This window comes from Sturnus vulgaris, chromosome 14 (assembly GCF_052056855.1).
Source record: "Sturnus vulgaris isolate bStuVul1 chromosome 14, bStuVul1.hap1, whole genome shotgun sequence".
Classification (NCBI taxonomy): Eukaryota; Metazoa; Chordata; class Aves; order Passeriformes; family Sturnidae; genus Sturnus; species Sturnus vulgaris.
In genome coordinates, this window is record NC_142256.1 from 16,543,459 (window position 1) to 16,570,154 (window position 26,696).

The 26,696-nt window shown below is 47.3% G+C and overlaps 2 protein-coding genes, 1 long non-coding RNA gene and 1 pseudogene across 5 annotated transcripts in view; 2 read left to right on the forward strand and 2 right to left on the reverse strand.

The window, feature by feature from the left end:
• The window catches only part of VBP1 (VHL binding protein 1), a 41,810-nt gene extending 37,942 nt beyond the window's left edge, over nucleotides 1–3,868 (forward strand). For both annotated transcript variants that reach the window (XM_088173264.1, XM_014886537.2), the window contains one exon: nucleotides 249–3,868. In XM_088173264.1, coding sequence (XP_088029390.1) covers nucleotides 249–319 — 71 coding nt within the window. In that variant the 3' untranslated portion in view covers nucleotides 320–3,868. The remainder of the gene's footprint in view (nucleotides 1–248) is intronic.
• RAB39B (RAB39B, member RAS oncogene family) lies at nucleotides 2,593–10,973 on the reverse strand. Its single transcript, XM_014886548.2, has 2 exons — nucleotides 10,345–10,973; nucleotides 2,593–6,156 (listed from the first exon to the last, which is right to left on the reverse strand). The coding sequence occupies exons 1-2, from the start codon at nucleotides 10,557–10,559 to the stop codon at nucleotides 5,730–5,732; spliced, it is 642 nt and encodes a 213-aa protein (XP_014742034.1). The 5' UTR covers nucleotides 10,560–10,973; the 3' UTR covers nucleotides 2,593–5,729.
• A 482-nt stretch (nucleotides 10,974–11,455) lies between these two features.
• LOC148222169 (uncharacterized) lies at nucleotides 11,456–16,186 on the reverse strand. 2 transcript variants are annotated; one of them, XR_015806792.1, is made up of 3 exons: nucleotides 15,835–16,186; nucleotides 12,560–13,702; nucleotides 11,456–11,829 (listed from the first exon to the last, which is right to left on the reverse strand). It is a non-coding gene; the product is annotated as an uncharacterized LOC148222169 (long non-coding RNA). The 2 variants fall into 2 exon arrangements; XR_015806791.1 differs by lacking the exon at nucleotides 11,456–11,829 and having other exon boundaries at nucleotides 12,278–13,702.
• A 1,406-nt stretch (nucleotides 16,187–17,592) lies between these two features.
• Nucleotides 17,593–23,841, forward strand: LOC148222170 (uncharacterized; annotated as a pseudogene).
• The last annotated feature ends 2,855 nt before the right edge of the window (nucleotides 23,842–26,696 follow it).

Below are 26,696 nucleotides of genomic sequence, written 5' to 3' on the forward strand. Positions count from 1 at the left end.
TGTTTCTGTGCAGTATCTTTTTGGAGGTTTTTCAAGTAATGATATAAATACTGCATTTACCAACAGCTACCAGTGTTCCTGAAAGCTGAAGCTTTGCAGCAAGTCAGCCCTTTCATGAAATGGTTTCTATACTGACTGTTGTAACTAAGTTGCCAACTCTGTAATCTGCTTTTTCTCCTTTTTTGAAAATCTCTCTTTTTCTCTCTTTTCTGATAGCATGAACTGTTTCCTTAATTCCACATCCTCAGATATGGCTAGAGTTTATAACTGGGACGTAAAGAGAAGAAACAAACAAGACCCTTCCAAAAACAAAGCATAATTTTTCCAATTTTAAATGTGGTTTCAATTGCCAAGTATTTTTTATTTAAACACCCCCAAACTTCATTCAGGACTGACTTACTTTCAGCATTTCAGTAAATGGTAAAGTGTATAAAAACTAATGGTGAGCACCATTTTATTTATTTGTAAACTCAAAATTTGGTTTCATGCATGCTTCATGAAATTAATTATTTGAAAAGGCACCACACAGTCCAGCAAAGGATGTAGTATTTTGATCAGACCAGTCTGTCATAAATAAATTTCTACCTGAAAGCCTGTCTGAAAAGCTGAGGGGCAAGTAGGAAATGGAGCCTGACATGTTCACAGGCTAAGGCAATGCAGGGTTTTGCTTTTTCATCTCTGTACAGCTGATGAAGTTAACTTTGACTTGGGATGGGAAGATGGGTGCAACTGTAATGCTCCAGGAAACAACAAAAGATAGAGTGGAATATTGGGGTTTGTTTTAGTCAGTTAATGGCAGCATCAGTCTGCAGGCATTCCTGGATATCTGTTTTGGATAAACTCGTAACTCTGGGTTAGCTTACTGCCTGTTACTGAGCTCTCAGCACTTTACATGCAGCAGTTTGTGATTTGTCCTCAGAGAGCAATGGGAAAGGAATGAGCCGCACAGGGGATGTCAAGCCTGCAGCTCTGACCCCTTGTTTTTCATACACGTGCATACGTTGGTTGTTTCGGCGAATGCATTGAACAAGGACCCAAGAGTCCACAGCTTGCAAGAGCCTCCCATTTCCACCCCATAGGCCCAGAGGTCCAGTTCAAATGTCTGAACACAGCCTCCCAGGTGATGAAACCTCTGTTAAATCAGAATGGCTGATTGGAACATGACCTCTGGTGGTACAGCTGGAGTATTTTTTTGGTCCTTACGAAGCCTTGCGAGATTGTTGCCTCTTACCTTTGCAGTTCCTTTCTAAAATGAAATGCACGGTGGTGATGTCAGTGGCTAATAATCACATTCTGTGACTGAGAGTATAGGTTTCACTGCAAAATACATGCAGATGTTAACTCTTCATGTAAGAAACAATATACTTGTAAAATTTTTGTACTTTTATTTCATGATATTAAAATAACAAAACTAAACAGTTGTGGCAAACAGCTGTTTTTGTGCATCTTTCTTTGTGTGAAAGTCATGAATGTGATGTGTGATCTAATACTGTTTCCCTCCCTTAACTGGGTGGGGGGGTGAAAAATTCCGTGGAAGCAGCAGACTTTGAAAAGTGTGGCTGCTGGATCCTGGCATGAATGAAAGGAGGAGTGTGAGTCAGCATGAATTGGTGACTGAAAGCAAGTGATTTATCAGCACTGTGCCTGTCAAAAAGTGAGCTGCAGGGAAGGGCAGAGTAGCTAAACCCTTAGCACTGGTCACCAGTAAGTGCCTGGGCTCATCCTTCCCCAGGGCTATGCTGTTTGTTTCAGTGTCTGTGGCTGCAGCAGAGGAACGTGGAGCTCTGCTGTATTCTCCAACAGGTATCTGCTACAGCAGCAGGATGTGACGCCAGTCAGGCTGCAGGCTACTGCTTTCCTTTTTCTGGCATCAGGAATGATGGAAAGGCAGCTGCAAACACAGCCTGATTTCTCTTCCAGTTTTTTCTTCAGTTTGGATTAATGAGATTCCAACAGCCTGTGCTTCCCTCCCCTGCCCCCACCCCTGGCTAGTCCTAAGGCAGCAATTGCCTGCCTTTGTTGTGCACAACGAAACTACCAGTTAAGCATTTTTGCACAGCAAAAGCAGAACTGAGCAAAATCAACCCCACCATATGCCAGTGCCAGGAGCCTGCTGCTGTGTGTCAAGAGGGGACGGTGACAGCGTTGGAGCTGAAATGGCTCCTTTGTTCAAAGGTGTCTGGTTCCTGGGGGATGGGAGGTGGCTGTGTCCAGATCTCAGGGTTTGGCATTTTTGTGTTTGATCTGAGGTAAGTAACTCAAAAACTCAGATGAGCTCAATGACTAATCCTTGCCTAGGTCTGCTCTGCCCTTTGCTGTTCTGCCGTGCCACCAGACCTGCAGAGGCCTCCGGGAAGGGCCAAGGCTGCAGTGGCTGCAACTGCTGGGAGCAGGGTCTGTTTTTTCTCAGCAAGGCAGAAGACGGGTTCTGCAGAGTGAGGCAGGCCCTGCAGGGAAGAGTGTCCAGTGGCTGTGAGGAGTGCCTGGGAATGGTGGATCCAGCCCTGGCTGGAATATAGAGCAGGGACAGGGAGCAGAGAACACACAGAGAGAATGGGCAGGGGGAAAGGGAAAAAAACAAAACCACCAAAGTTTCTTTACAAGTTTTGAATTTCACATTATCACATAGTAACCATTTTGCTAAATACAAGCATATTTTCAATCACAGACAGCTAAATACAGCATTATTTTCACATTTCATTACAGTGCATAACAAAGCGAGGACAGTGTAAAGTATGCTTTTATTCTGGAGGTTCTGAGCAAGTTCAGTTTAACATGCAGATTATTTTTAACATGTGGTAGAGACCACAAAGTTAGCGTTTGCTTTTTTTTTCTCTTTTTTCTCCTAGAGTATAAGAGCTCCTGACCTTTAGCCTGTGAGAGGTATCACCTTCTGATTTGTCAAAGTCCCTCTAAATCAAAGCATTAAAACCAGTTGTTAGAAAAGAATTCTTAGCATATCCAGTAAGTTCTTCATCTTAGAAAAAACATTCCAAATTTTGTACAGATGAATCTACATTTCCTATATTTTAGTAAGCTGTCTAGAAAATGCAAGGAATTAGAAAAAGATCTAGATAATGATTTCTCTATCATTTAATATAACAATTTATTAACTCTAAGTAGTTAAGACCATGTACATTTTCCTTCTGTACTGTTCCTCTTTAGAATTAGAACACTTCTGTATTTAAATTGAAGATTTACTCTGAAGGCCTGAATGCACTTACTGGCTTAGGCTTTCTGCAATTTCTCCCTGGAGCAGCAAAGGGGAATGTCCAAAACCCATTAAATAAAATATTGTCTGTCTCGTGAAAAGTGATCTTTCCCCACTGGCCAGGCTCTCGCATAGGGAATTATAGAATTTGACTACTGCTAAAATACCTGATCCAACTCCTCACTGCCCCTCATGTCACACTCTGGCTCTGCCCTTGTGGCTGCTGCTATCCTCAGCCAGACACCCCCAGACACACCTAGTATCCAGCTAGCCCCTGAAAAGCTGAAGCAGTTTGGTGGACTTTCCATCCACAGAACAAAGAAAGTGACCCTTTGGTACTGTCTGTCCCTGCCTTTGTGAAATGCAACTGACTGAGCTGGTCTGAGCAAACCCCGCAGTCTGCCCTGGCATCTGCCCAGTTCCTGGGGTGCTCCCTGCACCCACCTTTGCTTACCCAGAAACAGATTTTGTAAAGGGCATACTTTTCTTTTTTTTTTTTTTTTTTTTTTTTTTTTTTTTTTTTTTTTTAATGTTCAGGGCACTCAACCACAAGTGCCTGGCACTCACTGACTGATCTTTAGCACGAAGATACATTCACAGCAGTGACAAGCTCACCAAGAAGCACCAGGCCAATGCCACCCCTTTCCTGGCATTTGCTCCCTGTGCCCTCCTAGCAGGTGCAGTGCTGCTGCTCCCCGGCAGAGCCCAGGAACTGAAGTTGTTCCTAGAACACCAAAAACAAAAGTGTTCAGGGCTTGGGTTGTTGGGTTGGGTTTGCTGCGGGTTTGGGGTTTTTATACAGCTTCAATATGGAAACGGCATGTTTTTTCTTAATACAGATCTGCCCATGTGCTGCTGCAAACTGAGAGAACAGGTTCAGGAGAAACAGTCTGAACTCAATAGCAATCAAGACCTGTATTTCTGTAGATGGGACAGATTAAAAAGCTGGAACAATTTTTTTTTTTCTCTACTCAGAGGCCTAAAATAAATACTAGATGCTTCCTGCAGCTTTTGCCTAATATCTTCCTCCTGCCCATTTGCAGGTTGGTGTATAAAGCTTTCAAACACAAGTTAAAAAGTCACTATAGTTTTGTTTGTTCACTTTCAATAGGCTGAACGTCCCTAATTTGCTACAGCACAGTCAACCCATTGCACTTCAAAAGCTTGGGTTAAAATTTGGCAGAAGCAAAGCTTTTAAGTGGTGAATGGCATTCCCAGGACACATCCACCTCCATACAGCTTTTGTGACATGGCTGCCATCCCATGATGGCCAGCCTGAGATGGATCCTCTTTTGTCAGGAGGAAAACAAATTTTATTCTTGAGTGTGTCTTGAGGCTTTCCTTTACACCTGCTCAGATACTCCTGCTGCGTGTTCCACCTTTCCAGTGCCAGTTCTCTTCCACAGAGGCCAAGACAGAGAATTACACTTTAACAGCAGAAAGTATCAATGGAAGCTGTTGCTTTCAATGCTATTTAACTTCTTTAAGAGCAAATCACAGCTTTTAGGATGTCTGATGCACCTGAGTTAGCTTTTCAAGTTTCTTATTTTGTTGGGTTTCTTTTTTCCCGCCCTCCTTTCCATTCCTCCTTGTGACCTGGCTGGTAAGGTCAGCACAGTGCTATTACTGAGACAGAAATGGTGTGTCCCACCTGGCTGCAACACCCCAGTCTTAACACATAACACCTGAGGACATGGTTCTCTCTTTATGCTCTTGATCACTTAATTCAACTAGAAAGCCCTGAACTTGGGGTACTTTCAAGGTACTCACCCAGACAGTAAATGAGTAAAAATTGCACTGAATAATCCCTACTGCAGTAAGAGTTGCCACTTGGAGTCTTGGTACAGCACAGCAAGAAAAACACTGTTAAGGGAGGAATAATTTAAATTTTAATTACCAATCAAATAACTACTGTTTTCTTTAAATCCCACAAAATATTCTTTGCTATCGAACTAGGTTCAAGAACATACGAAAGAAAACTTACAAGTGTGCATACCATGTCAGTAAACTTCTCCTGTGGAACTGACCTTATGAGGAAATGGTATCTGTGCTGCCTTTAGACCTTCCTGGAAAGAAATAGCTGACACAAACCAAGATGTCCTCCTGCTTTCCCTCTGTCTGCCTGTTTGTCATAAGCCTGAGTATCCATCCTGTGGCTCCAAAAGCCAGCAGGGAGCTATAGGTTTACTTAAAAGGTAACGTGTACAGTACCCTGGCATGTACCAGCCCATTCAGCTCTGTATACTCTCTCCTGTGTTGTGCAGCCCCTCATTTCTGCTTCCTCTGTCCTTACAACATCCACACGCACCCTCACTCATTCTCCTTCAGTTTTGTAGCCCCCAGTTCTGAAAGGTTATTTGGAACAGAACATTTCTTTCCAGGGTTTGTCCTGGTGTCCAAAACAATGTGGGAGGCTGTTCACAACGGGAGTGTTGCTCTCCCTTCTGTCATACTGAGTTCACTAAGTAAAGTACATTTGGTTAGTAGAGTTCATCACCACTCACCTCTCTAGAGGAGCTCAGCACAAGCACCGTCTATCTGATTTCACCACTTCTTCTGAAGAGTGCACTACATTTGGGACAAACCCACTCTTTACCCCTTCCCATCCCTCCTGGATTGAAATGTCCCCCCTTTTCACTAGCTCGTATATATCACGAGTCAGATCAGTGAAGGCCTTCTCCACGTTAATAGCATCCCGAGCTGAGGTCTCAATGTACTTCATACCATATGCAGCCGCCAGTTTCTCTGCCTCGTGCCTGGTCACTTGACGCTGTGTGTCAAGGTCACACTTGTGACCTACCAGAACAAAGACGATCTGGTATGGCTGGACATGCACCTTGGTCTCCTCCAGCCACTCGTGGACGTTCTGGAAAGACCTGCGGTTTGTAATGTCAAAGAGGAGGAGTCCTCCAACCGAGTTCCTGTAGTAGGCTCTGGTGATGGACCTGCAAGCCAAGGAGCCACAACAGTGTTAAGTTACAGCTGTCTTAATATATATCCTTTAAGAAAGCAGCATTACCACCACCCTGTCTACCCTGCAGAATTCTGGGCAAGACAAAACTATTCAGGCAATGTCTTAGACTTTCTAGCTTGTGCTCTTTAGAACTTGTCATTTAAAAGGAATATTTATTTTGGCTTAAAGATTTCACACTTGGGTAACTGCCCCACTGATTTATTATGGCTCTCTTCAAAATCTCTCCCACCACTTTTCACTCCCATGGATTTCTGTATGGCCCTGGCTGTTGAGTCCCACTGCCCACCATGTCAGTTCTCTGGACACCTCATCTAACCCACTGATTTAGAAGAACCATGACAAATCAAAGGATTCAGTTGAAACCAAACACCCACTCTCTGACAGCCACATAAAAGCAGAAGGTCAGAGATCTGGAAGGCTGACCATGGGGCTGTAGGTCCCCTCCACACACCTAAGGCACTGGGATGGGAACATCCACCCATCTATACAGCGTCTTCCACTACACGACTGGATTAAAGTGACATTGCAGTGATAGGACACTGTTACTGTTAGTGGCACTGACAGGAGCAGCCCATCTGACCTCCCGAGAAACAGCAAAATGATACAAGAGCTTCCAAAGAGAATCTGCACTAACACTGGTCATGTTCCTGCCAAATACTGGTAACATTAAATAGCCAACAAAAAGACCCCAGAACTGCAGGCTGGAAAATGGAGTACATCTCCCACAGCTCTTCCGAGTCAGGTCAGCCCAAGGCAGCCCAGAAGCAGCACAGGAAATCAGCAAACAAGGCGATGGAACAAAGCTGAGGCCACGAGGCTAAGCAGAGCTACAGTTCAGCGACTACATAAGGGAAAACCAAGAAGCTGATGAACAGTAGTGTTTCTGCATGTCATGGATTCACTCTAAATCCAGAAGCAATGATCGATTTCAGTCCTTGGAGGAATTCACACTCAGGCCTGAACTCTCCTTGCTGGAGTAATATAAGCACTGCTGCATTTTTACCTTAGGAAAAGTCTTTTTTTGGCTATGCAAAGACTGTTGTTAGGTGCCGTTTGGTCCTGTAGTGTGTGTATCTGTCAAAATTGCCCCAAAAAAGGATGAACTAGAGTTTTCAAGAATTGTTTTATCAACAAACATACAGTGATGGGTGAAAATTCACAGGCAAAACTGAAGAAAGCCAGAAGCAGGGGAAAAAACCATAGTTGGCTATGTTTGGATAATTTCTCCTCTTCAACTGTTTGGCTTAGGGACAATAGTCACTCTACACATTTGGCACTGAGGGAATTAGATCTGCCTTTTCCTATCTGGCCAGCTGCAAACAGATATTGGCACTTAGAATTCACCCCCACACTGTCACAGACATTTCTGCTTCTCCCTTGTGTCCTGTGCCATCAGCCCTGGCTCCTCCTGCCAGCAACAACAAGGCCTCAGGTATTTCTGAAAGACATGATGAGATCTAAGCTGAATGCTGCTTCAAGCTAAAATCAGGTGAAGGTCTCGGTGCCTTTTCTTAAAGCCTTTTCCTCAACTATTTCCCTCACCGATCTGCAGGAGGCAAAGCATATTGCCTTCATACTGCACATCCCTCCCCACTTCCCTTCCAAGATTTCTACCTTCCCTCCTCTTGCCACACTCACACACTGCCGCAGAGCAGTACAGGGACTTGCACCTACTTTGGCCAAATTTTAACATACAGGCAATGTCTCTGTCTGGGAACTGTCCCCTGCTCTGTACCCATGGCAGGGACTCCTGCACTCAGGAGTCACAAACATGCCTGTTTGTTTGAGTTTTTCCTTCTCGGTTAAGGAAGAGCTGCTGGCTGGAAGGAAACAGCTCTTCTGTAGGTGATGGGACACAGCTCCAGGGAGTGAGAGCTGCACAGGCTTTTGTTTTTGCTAGTATTACACAACATCACATTTCAGACAAGGAAATAACAGTATTTGAGCAACAAGAGATGGGCAAAACCTGCTGGATCCGGGAAGAATTGGATCCTGCTCTTCTACACCTCCAAAGTAGCCTAAACACTGCCTCAGGCAGCATGTTTTGGAGCCTGGTCTGGAAAACAGAGTGGCACATGTTTAACTGTAATTTAAGCCTTGACTGCACAGAAATTGCTGCTAATTTATGGAGAGTGAAACAGCTCACAACAGGGGGTCAGGAAGAGCAAAATTGTAACACAGCTGCTGCTCAGAGAATGCCAAGGTGTTTTCAAAATAACTACAGTGGTTTGCCCTCGTGGGACAGCTGTTAAACTATGTGAAGCAGACTGGAAATACTCAAATCTGAAAAAGGGAAGCTCATTCTTACAGATTTCCCTCTTAAGAAATTCTCTGTACTTGACAAATGACAAAAAAGGTTTCAGGTTTCTGGACAGCACCTGCTCCATTGTGCTTCTTGCCTATGACAAGTCCAAGGGGCTTTGGCCTATTCCAGTAACAGCTAATTCTTGTCTCTGGCCAAGAAACATATCTTGTAGGAGGAACTCAATGAGTTGTCTTCATGGGGCACAATTTGTCTTTGTCACAGAGCTGAGTGATTTGAAAGGGATAAACACAAACCAGATTTTATCTTTCTCTTTTTTTTTTTTCCTTCCACATTTCAAAGTGCACCATAAGGGCCCTTGGGTTTGCTCTGGGTTTTCACATTGGGAATTCAAATCTGCACTTAGGCAAGGGCATTGCAAAGTTGCACAGTGAGTTTTTTTAATGTCACTGACCATTCCTGCCCCTTGCACTCTTCCTGCCTTTGCAAGCTGCTGCCCACCGCAGCAGTGCAGTTGCCCTTGAGCTGAAGGTCACCTGCTCATCATGCTGACAACCCGAGTGCCTGGCCAGGTCAGCCCCAGCACCGAGGGCAAGAAGAGGCCCTTAACTTTCTAATGTTTAAAAGAAAGGAAATTGAAGCCATCCAATAGCTCTTGTTCTTCACAGCAACGGCAGGAAGAGGGGACATCACTCAGGTGGCATCTACAGACTCAGGTTTTCTATAGACCTCAGAGATCCAAAGCTGGAAGCTGATGCAGCTGGAAGCTGATGCAACTGCAAGCTAAAGCACCTCCTCTCTCAGTGGAATAAAGCACCAGCTCCTTGCCTGCAAGGCTTCAAGGTAGCAAAGGAAAAACTTTTCAGTGGATAAGGACCAACTACTGCACATCCTGGGCCAGACACCAATGCCACAGATGCAAGGGAAGGAGGTGAGAGAGGTGAGGGTAAGAAAGTTTTCATCTACTGAATGAAACCAAAACATTCCTCAGGCAAGTCATTACTGCACAGAAGTAGAAACTCTGTGATGCTACACAGAGATGTGGAACACAGGAAACAGAGGGAGCTCCAGAGGGAGCAGGATGGAAAAGCGGATCAGGGTTAAAGACAGATGAAAAATACAAGCAAACAGGAGGCCAGGAGCTGCGGATACACTGACACCCCTTCAAAATGAGCGCTGTCTGAGCAGCAGGTCTGAGCCCCTCTTTGGCTGGGGCCGAGTCTGCTCCAACCAGGGCTGCTGTTTTTCCCACAAAGTCCTGTGGGAAACCTGGCACAGTCCCACACGCTGCCTTTATTTTACTTCATCGAGACTTGGTTACTGTTGCTTAAGCTCCCAAATTGTCTGTGCCCATGCAGCGCTTGGCGTGGCACTCTTCAGAAAGCACCTGTCATCCCTACACAGCCACAGCCAAGGGTTTATCCCGACCTTTCTCTGTTCTACGGAGAGCTGAGCTCCGCTGTCGAAGCAGAGCACCAAAACACATATTCCACTGTATTTCGTGAGCCTCAGCGTAAGTGTTCGTCTGTGAGACATCCTGGTCATTGCCTCCCCACCGGGAGGAAGCAGGCGCTTTCCCTGCCAGCTACATCTGCTGATGCACGGACACCTCCAGGCTGGTAAAACGCCGACTCAGTTCTGCCTCGGGCCTCGTACCTCTCCCCAGCGGCAGCGGGGCCGCTCCTCGACATCCACCCCTGCACATCCTGCACGCCTGCATTCGGTCATTTGGGATGGACACGGATCCCAGGGATATGGGGGGGAGGGACGGGGGGGCACAAAAGGTGCCAATTTTACTCTTCTTTGTCTCATTTCCACACGACTCACCCGGCTGCGGGCCCCCCGCCCAAGCCAGGGCCCGGCCCGCAGCCCCTGGCCCCGCGCCGCGGGTCTCACCGGAACCGCTCCTGCCCGGCCGTGTCCCAGATCTGGAGCTTGATCCTCTTGCCAGGCTCGATCTCCACCAGCCTGGAGAAGAAATCCACGCCCACGGTGGGGTCGGAGATCTGGGCGAAGCGCCCCTCGGTGAAGCGGCGGATGAGGCAGGATTTTCCCACTGTGGAGTCGCCGATGACGATCAGGCGGAACTGGTACAGCCAGATCGCCTCCATCCTTCTGCCGCTGGCCCCTCAGCGCCCGCCCGCCGCCGCGCCGCCCATGCCCGGTCCGCGGGCCCTGGGGCGGCCGCGGCAGCGCCGCTCAGGCGGGGCCCATGGCGAGTGGCGCTGGCCCTGCGCGGCTGCCACTGCCTCGTCACCACCGGCGCATCTCTCCGAGCTCCCGCCGCCTCAGCGCTGCGCCGAACGCGGGGCTGGGGGGACGGCGGCTCTGCCGGCGCGGCCCCGAAGCCGCCGAACCGGCTCTGAAGCCCGGCCGCGAGTTGCTCCCCAGCTGCCGGGCAGCCCGTGCTCGCCCCGCCGCTCCCAGCCGGAGCTGCAGCCGGTGCCGGAGTGCGAGATGCGGGGTGCGGGCTGCAGGCGCGGCTGGCGCGGGTGCTGGTGATGCAATGGCGGCCGCGCGGTACCGCACTGCCGGGAGGAGCCGCCAACCCCAGAACGCGGCGGTGCGGGAGCCGGGCGGGGCGGGGCGGGGCGGGACGGGGCGGTGTGGGGCGGCCGGGGAGCCCGGGCCGAGGGGACTGGGGGCCGGAGGAATCCCCGGCGGCCGAAGGGAACCCGGAGGCTGGCTGGGCGAAACTGTGCTGAGCCCATGGCCGGGGAGAACTCACCTTCCTCAGCGCTTCGCCAAGGGAAAGGAGAGTCGAGCAGGGTGCGCAATACCCTTCTGTATTTTAAAGCCGAGACTCATTTAAGGCTCCTCACTACTGAACTGAGGGCTTCGTTCCCATTGAAATCTACCGGAGGAGCCAAGTGCTCCTGGCACTTCTCTAGAGCCTCTGCACGGCCCCAGGGTCGCCTGCACCGCACCAGCCTGTCTGGAAAGAGGCAATGGCAGCAGAAGGCGTCTTACTCATGAACCCTAACAAATACACATGCTCACACATACGTATGTGTCTGTGTACAGATATATATAGTGTGTGTATACACGATGTGTGTACAGTCTCAAAAATTAGTAATTACAGACATTAAATACCCAGCAACTTAAATACCACAAGTCCTAAATCCATTTTCCCTCACTTTGCTCAAGTGGGTTTTGGGCTCCGCAGGGTGAAACGCAGTGTTCAGGAGCCCGGGCGGCCGTGAACATCCAACAGTGCAAGCACAGACACCTCGGACTGCCAGTCCCAGTTTTGCCCAACCTGTCCCAAACAGGGAGCGTCACTGCCACGACAGCACACAGCCACTCTCCCCTGGCTCCGTGGGATATGGCCGAGTTTGAGCACCTACTTTTAAATCTCTTGCCAGAGCAGAGTTTTGATCTCTGGAAGGGAAAATTGACACGTATATTACTAAAAACAGTGAGTAAAATGCCTGTATTCAGTCAGACACAGAAAGGAAGAATATTGACACTTTTAAAAATTTTATAAATATGTTGGTGGGTTTTTTAAAAAATAAAGATGGTTTCATTAAAAGCTCCTCCTTCATGACTACTATTTAAATAAATGCATCGAGAGTGGCTGTTATATTCATTAAGTCCTTAGAAAAAGGAGATTTATATAGGCATGAGACAGTTAGCCACCTTGAAATTGGACTAGGACATTAGAGAGACCATTTTGAGTCTTGAGGAATAAATGACAATGAAATTTTTCAATATTCTTTGAAATATAATCTATTTATTAAAAAAATAACAACCCCAAAAGATCCTATCTTAACATACCTCAGGACAGGAAAGAAAATTGATGAAGCAATTTACACAGCAACAGCAGCAGTGCAACAGAAAAATATTAAACCTATAAATCCAAGTTAGTGGTACATTAACCAGTGACTCATTGCCAGCAAGGCTTTGTGGGGATCTGGTACACTTCACCAAATTATTTCCGAGTAGTCCATGCCCAATAGTTGAAGCCCACAACCAGCTGTGGCTTCTCTTCACTGCTTTTCTCTCCTCCCCATGCACTCGCACACACAGTTGCCCCATTCCCTTTCTTCCACAGCTCTGACCATGCTCAAGCAGGCACAGGGCACTCAGTAACATCCTATGCGTTACCCACCGGCAGCATCTCCAGGAGCAGCTCAAGGCCCACTGACAGTGGACATTTCCTGGCGTGACCTTCAACAAGGAGCAGCCAGAGCGCCTTGACTTGCAGGGCTGTGCAGAGCTGAGGAGACCACCAAGGTGCCCAGCAGATCCTGTCGTAGCTAGAGGAATTCCTGAAGCATCAGGCATCTCTCTTCCCCAGCAAATCAACTTGCAGGACCCTGTGATGCAGATATTATGTTCATCTTCTCTGAACACATGCATAAAGATGAACACCCACTGTGTGACTAGGCAGCCATGGCATTAATTACCAGCAAGTGAGAAGGTAGGAGAGCCTTTGTTCTGGTACCATTTTAGAAAATGGAAAATTTGGTGTCTGAGAGACAGTAGCCCAGCTTTGATGCAAAATGAGGTTTGTTGGCTGAGGACAGGACGGCAAGTGCTAGTGAGACACCATGAGACTCTGTACACTGATGGCAGCATTGGGAGCAGTCCCCGTGGGCTGATGGCAGCTCCAGACTGGGGACAACCCTTCAGCACTCCTTCCCATGGCCCTGGTTTGATTCCAGAGAAGCCTCTTTCCCCAGTGCTGAGGAGAGCTGCCTGATAACCACCTGAGAACAGGTGAGGGCAGGGCTGATCTCAGAGCTTTCTCACCTGTTGGCAGCACCTGTGGGACTCCACAAGCAGGGTCCAATCCAGCAGCCAGTAACACACTGGGAAGCCAAGGGGAGCTCTCGTGTAGGCAGTGCTGGCCTACACCCTTTGCTGTGTACAGCCAAATACGGGTGACAGCCCTGCCCAAGGGCTCTGTGCACACCTTGCACTAGATGACAAACATCCACACATCAGCCACTGTAGCAAGTATTTCTGATTTAGTAAATTTATTTTAAGGTGTAAAAGGCTGGAGAACGACCCCATTTTTACCCTGTACTCTGTAGTCTCTATCTCAGAGGGATTATATTAATTCCCTTTTAGTGTCAGATAATGAAGCCCTAAGCAGATACTTGGGCTTTTTGCAAGTCCTGTTCTTCAGGCTGTGCATGCTCCAAGTGGCAGGAATTTCACCTTAGGCCCGGCCCCAGCCCCAGCAGTCCCTATGGCTATGGGGGGGGATGGTCTGGAGGCAGGAAACTCCTCTTGGACCGGAACTCTGCTGTGAGAAACAAAACAGAGAAGGTACTGAGCCATGGTCAGGGATGTCTCAGAGCCAGACACCCTCCTGGACCTTAGCACTGCAATTCACAAAGGTATTTCACAGAATCATGGAATGGTTTGGATTGAAAGGGAATCGCAGTTCCAAACCCCTGCCGTGTGCAAGGCCACTTTTCACTAGACCAGGTTGCTCAAAGGCCCATCCAACCTGGCCTTGGTTGGACTCCCTCTAAATAGTTCAGTGTTCAGTTGTAGCTTAGCTTTTCTCTCAAACCAGTGCCCTTTACAGCCTGCAGCTGGAGGCTGAAGCCATCTCCAAGCCCAAAGCTGCACTATAAGGAGCAGAGTGCATCAGCACAGCATACACCATGCAATTTTAATGCCTTTTCAGTTTCCAAGGATACAAAACAAAATCAATCAGCCACAATCCCTCGCTGCGGGTCTGGCTGCATAGAAGCTCTATGAGGCAACCCATGCCTGTGCCCCAGCCTGGGACAGAGCAGTGATCACAACACACTGTTGAGCTGTAGCACCGACATCCACAGGCTGTCATCCCTGGCCTCTGCAGGTATCATATTCCAGCCACATGCACCGTGGAGCTGCTCATGGTTGCAGAGATGAACTGCACCCAAGTAGAGCCCTGAGTTCCTCCACAACCAAACAAGCCAGAGACCATCTCTGAAAACAGTCATGGGCCATACACCAGGATGATGGGAGTGCTGAGAGCAGGGCTGGGAGCAGCATGGAGCAAACCATTTATGAGCTAGTTCTAAAAAACATCGCTGTTAAATTAGACCTGTCTAGATGCGACATGGAGACAGATTACACTGTTGACAGGGATGTGATTGCACACACGACCTGTGGCTGACTGTGTTGCTGTAAAACCCAGGACAGAGGGAAGGTATTAAGGCGAATTAGTGTTTATTATTTATATGATGCCCACAGTTAGTCAGTGTGGTGCAGACAAGCATAAAGTCAAGGGCACCACGCATTGCTCGGGAACTGACAGCCCAGCTGACAGCAGGCACTAGGAGCATAATTTACGACTTTGTGATGAGGTGACAGCCTTATAGCCTTCAGCAGCAGTAGCAGGAGGGGAGAGCAGGCAGGGCTGAGTGCCAGGAGGCACATGGTGTAGCTTCTGTTCCACCTTGGCTTTTGGCTGGCCTAAAGTGGCTTTTGGAGAGGTGGAGTTCTCTGGAAGTCTGGCAGCCTCTGTCCTCAGGAAACTTGTCTGTTCTCCCTGCCCAAACACCCCCCTGTCACCAAAATGTTTCTAGTGCACAAGGGAGTGAGCACTGCCCACCAAGACAGCTGCAGGCATGCTGGCTTGTGCTCCAGGGGTGGCATCCTGCCGAGCTACCACGAGTTCCCCAATGTCACACTGGAATCAAAACAAAAGCAGTAAAGCAGACACAGGATTGATAAAGAGAATCCTGGCTGAGTGATGCTGGCTGTTCCGTTAATGGGCCCCCATCAATATAGGAACCCATTTCATAAATGGCTCTCTTACACTTGGTGCCCAGGCTCCTTCTGTACCCAGCTGAGAGAGGCAAGAACATCTTGAGAGCTATTTATCCCATTCAGCTTGATGGGAAGAACTGTCCTCCACTACCACTTCTCTCTCCCTTGGCTACAGAGGAACAAAGGGCCCAACACAGAGTAGTTGCCCAACTTCAGACAGCTTCAATTGCCCCACCCCCTAAGCAGGAGGCTCTGCCTCTTCACAAGGAGGTTAACAATGGCACAGAGACAGGGCTGCAAAGCCAGCCAGGATCCATGACAGTAGGATAGACACAAATGCAGAGAAACTTCAGAAATAACCAGAGAATCCTTTTGAGTCAGTAGCAGTGCTCCAGGGCATTGTTAGTATTTGCTTTGCAGCCAGAATGGACTGGGAAGATTAAACTCTCTTACAGTGTGACCCACTTGCGTGGATGTGTACAGAGAATGAGGTTGTCCCCACATCCCTCCAAGTGGCAGAGCCACCCTCTGGTGCCACTCAGCACCCATGACACAGCCTCTAGCCCCAACAGCAGGCAAATACAAGCAAGTTAGCTGGGCTTTTTGAAGAGACACAAAACATTTGCAAAATGTTTCCCTGCGACAATAAATTAAACAATAGCTCCTTACCACGGGAGGGCTCACTCCAGATGCAGCTCCTGGTGTCTTATTTCAGATTATGATCACATTAAAATGGTCATGGGCTGGCTGATCGAAAAGGGGGCTTCCTATCAAGAGATCATTATATCTGCCTGCGGCTGTCTGAATCCTAGCACAGATTCTCCACTGGGAATATTATGTCCTTGTAGCTGTTCTTCCCGGGAAGAGAACTGGATCTGCTTAGAGCAAATAGAAGCCATTACAATCAAGATAAATTAGTAATGGTGAGTGGGAGAGAGAGAGGAGGGAAGGGAAAGAGATTATTGTGATTTTTCTTGCTATCAAGTGGGTGTCTGAGCTACTTATATTGCCAGAAAACAGCTCCCTGGCTTCCCCTCTGAGTCCAGAGTGCTTGGTTACAGCTCAAGAGTTACTTTGGATTGTTAACAACTACTTTAATGGTATTATGGGTTGTTAGATGCATGAAATCTGATTTCTACTCCTGCCGGTAGTGTCTCAAGCTTAGCAGCTGCACAGGCTAGTCTGCAGAGAAAAGGCAAAACACGCTTGCAGTCGTTCTGTTCAGCACCTTTTCATCACAAGCTGCCACACCTGTTGAGGATTAGTTGTGGAAGTCTTTAAGGTGCTGCAGGGGATAGGACTTGTGGCTCTGTGGTGTTGTATAGTTTCCATTTTGTAATATACAGGATGCAAAGAAATTCACTAAACCCTGACAGCAGTCCTGGAAAAAAACGGAAAACTGACCCACAGAAATGCCTTCATGCACAGGATTCCTTCCTTTCCTCCTAAAGCAAACTAAAGCAGGGCTGCTTTACCTAGTTTGGGTCCACAAGAGGCTGAATTGCCACAGCGCAGACACAAGTTCCACCATAATATGATTTTACAACATTCTAAAAAGCAAATATCTGCCTGCTTAAGCGAGTACATATTTCAGGTCACTTACAGGGCAATGACTGTACATCAGTGTCCTAGGGTGACGTTATGGTGCTTGTATCCCCAGTCGTGTGTTCTGTTTGTGCTTGGTATTATGTCCTGTGCTTTCAGGACTGACTCTGAAAGTGAAGGTTTGTTTTGTCTTGTTATCATCCAGCTCACCTTCCCCATGGTCTGTGTTTAGGAGAGGCTAGGCTTGGCTTGCTTGCTTGCTTGCAGGCTTGCTTGCTGTCACTTTGCTCTCACTCCTACTTCTTGCTTTTGCCCTTGCTTTTGCTTTTGCTTATTAGTTAGTTTAGCTAGGCAGTCCAACTTTTTCCCTGGACTGTTTTTTTTTTTCTTTCCCTTTCCTGAATACCATCTGAACCTGTTCTGGATGGGGACCTGGGAAACACCCAGAAACACTGGGAGTCTGCATTCTGTGACCTGCAGCAGTCATCCCCCAGCGCCGGAGACTGATAACTGGGCGACCACTCGCCGCAGAGACTTTCTGAGTTTGTCATCCTTTCAGAGCGGTGAAAGAGGTTTTTTTTTTTGTCATCTGGTGTTGTTCATTTTTTTTTTTGTGCTGGGAAGTGGTTTCTCTTGTTAAATAAACAGGGGTTTTTTTTCCACTTCTCTGTGAGGAAATTCTTCCCGAACCCAGTGGTGGGGGGAGGAAGCGTGGGGGTTTGCTTTCTGGGGGTTCCTTCCAGAGGTTTTCCCCCAAATTTGCCCTAAGCCAGGACAGATATTTTGGCACCCAACTCGGGGCTCGAGAAAGTGAAAAAAAAACCTGTTCTAATAATATTTTGGTTCCAAGTACTTTGTGTTGGTATAGAGCAGTTACTGGCTATGTTGTTTGAATTCATAATGCCTCTTGGGGTGGAGGCCTGCATGTTTCTTGTCCCTAGGTTTTTTTGAGGTCTTAATACCTCTATAGCCCCTAGGTTTATTTTCTTATCCAGAAATAGCTCCGGTATTGTCCCTAATATGTAATTTCTGCTGCACAGGGGCACTGACCAGAATATCCATCGGGCTGGGCTTGGCTGTGATGGCTTGCAGGAGGTTTATAAAGCTGCTGGAGTCTGTTCCAGGAATGTATGGTTCATGGTTATGGTTGTGCACCCAGTTTGTTAGAGGAGAAGCAGGGGATGAGGCTTTTCAGCCTTTGTTTTCCTTCTCCTCTGAATTTGTTACATCCCTATTAGACAATGTTCAGTTTCCCCTGAATGTTAAAGACACCATCTTTCTGGTGTTTAATCTGGTAAGCTTTCTCTATACAGTCTGCAGTTTCTCTAGAATGAGAGCTGAGTTTTTTAGAGGGGCTGATGAGACCCCTGACCCAGGAGTAGAGCCAGGCATGAGAAATCCTGAGTGGTGTGGGAAATGGGAGGATATGGGCCAAATCTTAAAGGAATTTTCTAACCCTATAGCCTGGGATTTTCCATGTGAACAAATTCAGAACCCAGCTGAGGTGGCAAAGTACCTGAAAGAGAAGTGCCATGATAACTCTAAGGAGAAAAAAATCATTGCAGTGAGCTGGGCCCTGGCATATGGTTATCGCACCCTGCTAGATACTGTAGGGCAGCAGACAGAGGAAGGGGGACAGGCAGATAAATCAGCCACTATCCCAGTCACTCAGGCTGCAGCCAACACCCCAGGCTCGAGGCCAGCAGCTAAACCAGACAGCAAACCTAAGCCAGCAGCTAAACGAGACAGTAAGCCTCAACCAATGGCTGTTGCTACCAGCATGAGAAGTGGAAAGTGCACAGACAAGACGGATTGACCAGTGGATGACGATGATGATGATGATGCAGAAGAAGAACCCTCAACGCCTCCTGACATAAAACCAGAAGTCAAAGCAACTGGTACAAGATCAGAGGCCAATATTGAGTCCTTTTCCCTAAAGGACCTCCATGGCCTAAGAAAGGATTACACCCGACGACCTGATGAGTCTATAATTAGTTGGTTGGTCCGTCTTTGGGATGCTGCAGGCAAGGCTACAATTCTGGATGGCACTGAAGCCAGGCATTTGGGATCACATGATCCTGTCATCGACCAAGGAATGATGAGGGGGGCTAATCCTCACAGCCTCTGGGCACGGGTCCTGGACAGTGTAGCACAAAGATACCTGTGTGCAGATGATCTTTATATGCAGCAGACCCAGTGGAAGACAATAGAACAAGGGATCCAATGCCTGAGAGAAATGGCAGTGGCAGAGATTATCTTCTCAGATGACATAACAATTAGGAATCCGGACTTGGTACCACGTACATCTGTGATGTGGCAAAACCTTGTACAGCTTGGGCCACATGAATATGCTTCTGCTTTAGCAATAATGAAGTGGGATGACAGGGATGAGACTGTGCTCGATATGGTGAAGAAGCTCCAAGCATATGCAGATGCCATGCATGGCCCAACACATGCCAGAATTGCAGCTGTGGAAACACATCTGCAGAAATTAGAAGACAAGATAGAGGAGAATCATAAGAGACTCAGGGAAGAGATTAAAGAGGATCTTCTCCAAATCTCGGCAGTAATAATTAGAGGCCCTGGTATCCAACGCAGACCTTCCCCCGATGGGGAGAGAAGGTACACCCCACAAGCTGAGCTGTGGTTCTTCCTGCGTGATTGCGGAGAAAACATGAGGAGATGGGATGGAAAATCTACTGCTGCTCTGGCACAATGGGTGTGTGAACTGAAGGAAGGCAACACTCAAAGAGGAAGTTCCACCAAAAGGAGAGCAGCTCCAGTTGCCCGTAGCCAAGCTGCCAAGTATGATGATGATGATATGTCCAATCCCCTTGAAGGAACCTCTAAGACATATGCCCAAGGAAAGAAGGATAACCAGGCTTAGAGGGGTCCTGCCTCTAGCCAGGGAGAGGTGAGGGAAAATCGTGTTTTCTGGACTGTGTGGATTCGTTGGCCTGGCACATCGGAACCACAAAAGTATAAAGCTTTGGTTGATACTGGTGCACATTAGTCCCAGCAAGATATGTGGGGGCAGAATCTGTCTCTATCAGTGGCGTGACAGGTGGATCACAGGATTTTACCTTGGTGGAAGCTGATGTGAGCCTGACGAAATGAATGGAAAAAACACCCTATTGTGACTGGCCCAGAGGCCTCATGCATTTTGGGCATAGATTTCCTCCGAAGAGGATATTTTAAAGATCCAAAAGGACTCAGGTGGGCATTTGGGATAGCAGCTGCAGTGACAGAGAGCATCTAGCAATTGAACACCTTGTCTGGACTGTCTGAGAATCCAACTACAGTAGGACTTCTGAAGGGAGAAGAGCAAAAGGTACCAATTGCCACTTCCATAGTGCATTGCCGACAATACAGAACAACTCGAGATGCTGTGGTTCCCATCCACAAGATGATCCGTGAGCTGGAGAGCCAAGGGGTGGTCAGCAAAACCCACTCACCCTTCAACAGCCCCATCTGGCCTGTGCGTAAATCTGAAGGAGAATGGAGATTAACAGTGGACTATCATGCAATTGAATGAAGTGACTCCACCACTGAGCACTGCTGTGCTGGACATGCTGGAACTGCAGTACGAGCTGGAGTCCAAGGCAGCAAAGTGGTACGCCACCATTGACATCGACAATGCATTTTTCTCCATTCCTCTGGCAGCAGAGTGCAGGCCTCAGTTTGCCTTTACATGGAGGGGAGTGCAGTACACCTGGAATCGACTGCCCCAGGGGTGGAAGCACAGTCCTACCATCTGCCGTGGACTGATCCAGACTACACTAGAAAAGGGTGAGGCTCCAGAACATTTACAATATATTGATGATATCATTGTGTTGGGGAACACAGCAGCAGAAGTGTTTGAGAAAGGAGAGAAAATCATCCGAATCCTCCTGGAAGCCGGCTTCATCATCAAGAAGATAAAGTTAAGGGACCTGCTTGAGAGAGCCAGTTCCTGGGAGTGAAGTGGCAAGATGGACGGCATCAGATTCCTACTGATGTCATCAACAAAATCACAGCTATGTCCCCACCAACCAACAAGAAGGAGACACAAGCTTTCTTAGGCACCATAGGTTTTTGGAGAATGCACATTCCTGAGTACAGTCAGATGGTGAGCCCTCTTTACCTGGTCACCTGCAAGAAGAACAATTTCCATTGGGGTCCTGAGCAGCAGCAAGCCTTTGCCCAGATCAAGCAGGAGATTGCTCATGCAGTAGCCCTTGGCCCAGTCAGGACGGGGCCAGATGTGAAGAACGTGCTCTATTCTGCAGCTGGGAACCATGGTCTGTCCTGGAGCCTGTGGCAGAAGGTGCCTGGGGAGACTCGAGGCTGACCATTAGGATTTTGGAGTTGGAGCTACAGAGGGTCTGAAGCTAACTACACCCCAACAGAGAAGGAGATCTTGGCTGCCTACGAAGGAGTCCGAGCCACCTCAGAGGTTACTGGTACATAAGCACAACTCCTCCTGGCACCCTGACTACCAGTGCTGGGGTGGATGTTCAGAGGAAAGGTTCCCTCCACCCACCATGCCACCAGTGCTACATGGAGCAAGTGGATTGCACTCATCATACAGCGCACCCGGATTGGAAAACTGAATCGCCCTGGGATTTTGGAAGTAATTACAAATTGGCCTGAAGGTGAAAGTTTTGGTGTCACAGATGAGGAACAAGAACCAGTGACACGGGCTGAAGAAGCTCCACCATATAACCAACTGCCAGCAGAGGAAACACGCTATGCTCTATTCACCGACAGTTCCTGTCACATTGTAGGGATGAATTGGAGGTGGAAAGCAGCCGTATGGAGCCCCACACGACGGGTAGCAGAGGCCACTGAAGGAGAGGGTGGATCCAGTCAACTTGCTGAACTCAAAGTGGTTCAACTGGCCTTAGACATTGCAGAAAGAGAGAAGTGGCCAAAGCTTTATTTCTACAATGATTCATAGATGGTAGCCAATGCTCTGTGGGGATGGTTGGAGAGATGGAAAGAAGCTAACTGGCAGCATAGAGGAAAACCAATTTGGGCTGCTGAAGAGTGGAAAGATATCGCTACCCAGTTAGAAAAACTACCTGTGAAGGTTTGCCATGTAGATGCCCATGTTCCCAGAAGCAGAGCTAATGAAGAGCAGAAAAACAATCAGCAGGTAGATCAGGCTGCAAAGATGGGGGTGTCAAAGATAGACCTTGATTGGGAATACAAGGGAGAGTTGTTCCTGGCTCGATGGGCCCATGATGCCTCAGGCCACCAGGGTAGAGATGCCACCTATAAGTGGGGACGAGACCGAGGGGTGGATCTAACCATGGACAGTATTTCTCAGGTTATCCATGACTGTGAGACGTGCGCTGCCATCAAACAGGCCAAGCGGGTCAAGCCCCTCTGGTATGGGGGGCGGTGGTCCAAGTACAAGTATGGGGAGGCCTGGCAGATTGATTACATCACACTGCCCCAGACACGCCAAGGCAAGTGCTAGATGCTCACCATGGTAGAAGCCACCACGAAATGGTTGGAGACCTACCCTGTGTCTCATGGTACGGCCTGGAACACCATCCTGGGCCTTGAAAAGCAGGTCCTTTGGAGGCATGGTACCCCTGAGAGGATTGAGTCAGACAATGGGACTCATTTCAAGAATAGACTTATCAACACCTGGGCTAGGTAACATGGCAGTGAGTGGGTGTACCATATCCCCTACCATGCACCAGCTGCAGGGAAAGTGGAGAGGTACAATGGACTGTTAAAAACCACCTTGAGAGCATTGGGTGGGTGATCTTTCAAAAACTGGGAGCAGCATTTATCAAAGGCCACTTGGTTAGTTAACACCCAAGGTTCCACCAACCAAGCAGGTCCTGCCCAGACTGAGTCCCTGAATATTGTAGACGGGGATAAAGTCCCAGTGGCACATGTCAGAGGTTTGTTAGGGAAGGCAGTTTGGATCAATTCTGCCTCGAGTACAGACAAACCCATTTGTGGGATTGTCTTTGCTCAAGGACCAGGTTGTACATGGTGGATAATGCAGAGAGATGGAACAACACGATGTGTACCTCAGGGAGATCTGATTGTGGGGTGAGACATATGCAAATATCATTGTTTGCTGGATGTTACTACCATTGTCTGTACGTTAGATCACACAGACATGAGACAGAAGGAAATGTGTAAGTGTCGAAGGTCTGAGCAAGTGAGATAGAAGGAAATGTGTCTGAGTAAGTGAAAGATGGAAGTTTTTACTTGATGAAGTTTTTACATGGTGTTTAGTAGTATGTTCACGATATGGAGATAAGGGGTGGAATGTCCTAGGGTGACGTTATGGTGCTTGTATCCCCAGTCGTGTGTTCTGTTTGTGCTTGGTATTATGTCCTGTGCTTTCAGGACTGACTCTGAAAGTGAAGGTTTGTTTTGTCTTGTTATCATCCAGCTCACCTTCCCCATGGTCTGTGTTTAGGAGAGGCTAGGCTTGGCTTGCTTGCTTGCTTGCAGGCTTGCTTGCTGTCACTTTGCTCTCACTCCTACTTCTTGCTTTTGCCCTTGCTTTTGCTTTTGCTTATTAGTTAGTTTAGCTAGGCAGTCCAACTTTTTCCCTGGACTGTTTTTTTTTTTTTCTTTCCCTTTCCTGAATACCATCTGAACCTGTTCTGGATGGGGACCTGGGAAACACCCAGAAACACTGGGAGTCTGCATTCTGTGACCTGCAGCAGTCATCCCCCAGCGCCGGAGACTGATAACTGAGCGACCACTCGCCACAGAGACTTTCTGAGTTTGTCATCCTTTCAGAGCGGTGAAAGAGGTTTTGTCATCTGGTGTTGTTCATTTATTTTTTTGTGCTGGGGAGTGGTTTCGCTTGTTAAATAAACAGGGGGTTTTTTTCCACTTCTCTGTGAGGAAATTCTTCCCAAACCCGGTGGTGGGGGGAGGAGCCGTGGGGGTTTGCTTTCTGGGGGTTCCTTCCAGAGGTTTTCCCCCAAATTTGCCCTAAGCCAGGACAATCAGTCCCTTTCCAGCAGGAATATTTACTGGAGCTCTCAAGCATGAACCTGGTAAGACCCTAGCAAGCTCAGCCCCTGCTCCTGTTTGTGTTTTTGCACTCCTTCCAGGATGCTGCTGCCTGCTGGCAGCTTCAGCCTTCATTCAGACTTTACTATCTGAGATGAGGCTTTTTAAGCTGAGTGAATGGGAAATTAATGCAAAATAAAGGAGCTTGATTTGGGGCTGCTAGACTCCTGCAAGGCTCCCGGAGACATATCCAGCTCCTCATCATTCCCATCTCTCTCTCAGAAGAAAAAGATCTCTTCTAAACCATTTATAATTTCTCCATGGGTCTTCTGGAGATTTATGCTCAGTTTTTGCACCTTCAACCAACCAACCAACCTGTTTAGAAGTGCGGGTGAAGGTGGAAAGCACTCCAAAAGTGGGAATGGCCACTCTGGAGTTGCCCACTGTTGCTCAAACCTCATTTCTCCAAATCAGCCATCTCCTGCTCAGGACAGGCCAGGAGCTGGTCCTGCTGTCCCAAACACTCTGAGCAACCCCTCCTGCAGCCCCACAAACTTCACCCTGGCAGACCTGCTCCTTCTGGCAAAGCCACCAGTACCAGGAACCTCCCAAAAATGCATCCCCTGGAAGCAGTGGCTGCTCCTGGCTGACCTAATGAGAAGGGATTTCTGTTTCAAGGGCTCTCCAGTGGTCAGTGGATCTTGTGCAGCAGCAATGCTGTTGGGAGCTCCAGGGACATGTACCTTGCACATATGTGCACTGATTTTGCATGGGCCTTCACAGTGAGCTTCCCAATTTCTGCTGACAACCTCTGTAACAGTGCTCAGAGGGACATTTGTTCCCAGGTGTCCCCTCTAGCACCCGAGGGGTGCAAAGTAAGCAGGTGGAAAAGAAAAAGGATTGAGCCACGAAAAATCTTCACATACAAAACAGACAACTAAAACAAATAATCAAACCTGGTGCTGAATTTACTCATGCTTAGTTATCAGGATCAGAAATCTATTTATTCAATTTTTGATACACCAGTCTATTTGATACCTTTTTGACTTAACAAGCTTGAAAATAATGCAGCATTTTTAATTTCAACAGATTGCATTATTAGAAGGGTTTATTTAGCCAGCTTTTTTTTTTTTCTCCAAATCTCTACAGTACTTCAGGTTTTTCCCCGCCTTGGTGAAGGATAAAGCTAGGCAAATATAAAATAATGGATAATTAATTCAGCCACTTCTTTCCATCTCTGCTGAAACACTCATTCAGGATTCAAAAATTCTTTCTTTCTCTTCTGTAGTTAGCTCCTAAACTATTTTTAATAGTTTCTGATACCTGTCATATGAATAATTTTGAATGGCCATAGGCCATACATTATATTCTCCTGATGAAGCAGAAATACTTTCTAGCATTTTGCTTTTTCTTCATTTTTTTTAAATCCTGGAAGATTTCCAAGAAAAAGTTATATAAATCAGACATAACCTGGAAGAAAGCACATTGACTCGCAAATGCAGAAGGCCTCATGGATAGCAGCTGCCAGGTCTACTGTAGATGCTGAGGTTTGTGTTTGATATTAAAAGGATGGTGCCCAAGGGTCCCAGGCTGTCAGGCAGCATTCCCTGGGCCCACTCAGACCGTGGGGTCACTTCTGTGTCCAGCAAGAGCCCAGGGGTCACAGTCAGCTCCCACTGCAGTGCTGGACACCTTCATGTGCAGGGAAACGAGAGATATAAACCACATTCACTGGCACAAAGTCTTACTTTTCATGTAGCTTTGCTTGACCCATTCTACAACGAACTAGTAAATACAGTCAGAAAACTTTCCATCTGTTTTTTCTTTTTTTTTTCTCCAGTTACAACCCTTGTTGACATCAGCACACACCTACAGGCCAGTCTCTGTGAGGTTCAGCATTCACAGACAACAAATGTCAGCATCATAAACCATATACAAACCGGTCATTAACCTTATACCCACAAGATCCTCTGCTTCTCCAGAGGACACTGGCAAAAAATGTGCCTTAAATCATTTTATGATAAAGTGCTTTCTGTGCAGTAAGTGAAACAGAGCATAGCAAATTTTACTGCCTCAGAATCAGCTGTGTGTCAAAAGTGTGTGCAGTTTGGCAGTATAATCTTTTACTCTGATAAACTATTAAGTGCCAAAGAAAGCTTCTTAAGTTAATCAGGGTTTAATTTAAATAAACAAGCCAGCAAAAGATTAACAAAAAATCCTCATTGGAACCTGAATACAAAAATAGTCTCACAAAGTCCCGTGCCAAGTTCATAAAAGTAACTCTGCTGGGATGAACTGGCCCACTTTTTCTCCCCTTACTGACACCACCAATGAAAAAGATGTTAATTTTCTGAAAGATCAACACAACCATTTCCAGTTCTATTGATGCAAACAGCACTTTTGGCAACATTGGCATGTACTAATGCTGCATGAGGAGAAGGAGGTGGGTTAACTCCACTTTCATGATGGAATCAGCTGAACACACCAGGAAGAGACCTGGACCTGAGAAGGAGCCTGTGGCATTATCAACCACTTTCCCAGAAAGTTGTCCCCCAGGAATATCCCTATTCCTGAGAATAGGGAAGCACCCAGGGAAGAAAGCAGCAGTCCTGTGGGTAACTTCACTGCAACAAGCTACCACCCACCCCTGTGATCAGGGCTCCTTGTAGTAGGTAAGTCATACATATGTATAAATATTCACAAGTTCAGCACTTAAGGTGTGGGGAATAAATCCCCAAGTAAAAGTTTTGTTAATGCCTTAATCACCCTGTTGTTAATGTTCTTGTTGATTGTTAATGTTCCCAGTTGTCTATCCCCAACCCCGTACCTGTATCCTTTTGCGGCGGGTTCCATCTCCACTGCTCCCTAAAATGGCGCACAGTATGCAACCCCAAGTGCTCATGGGACACTATTCAGAGTTTAAAACCCTTAAAACAACGAGCCCAAATAACATCTGGAACTGAGAATAGTGTTCCCAGGTCAGGAAATTAGTGGAGAGAACAAACTTA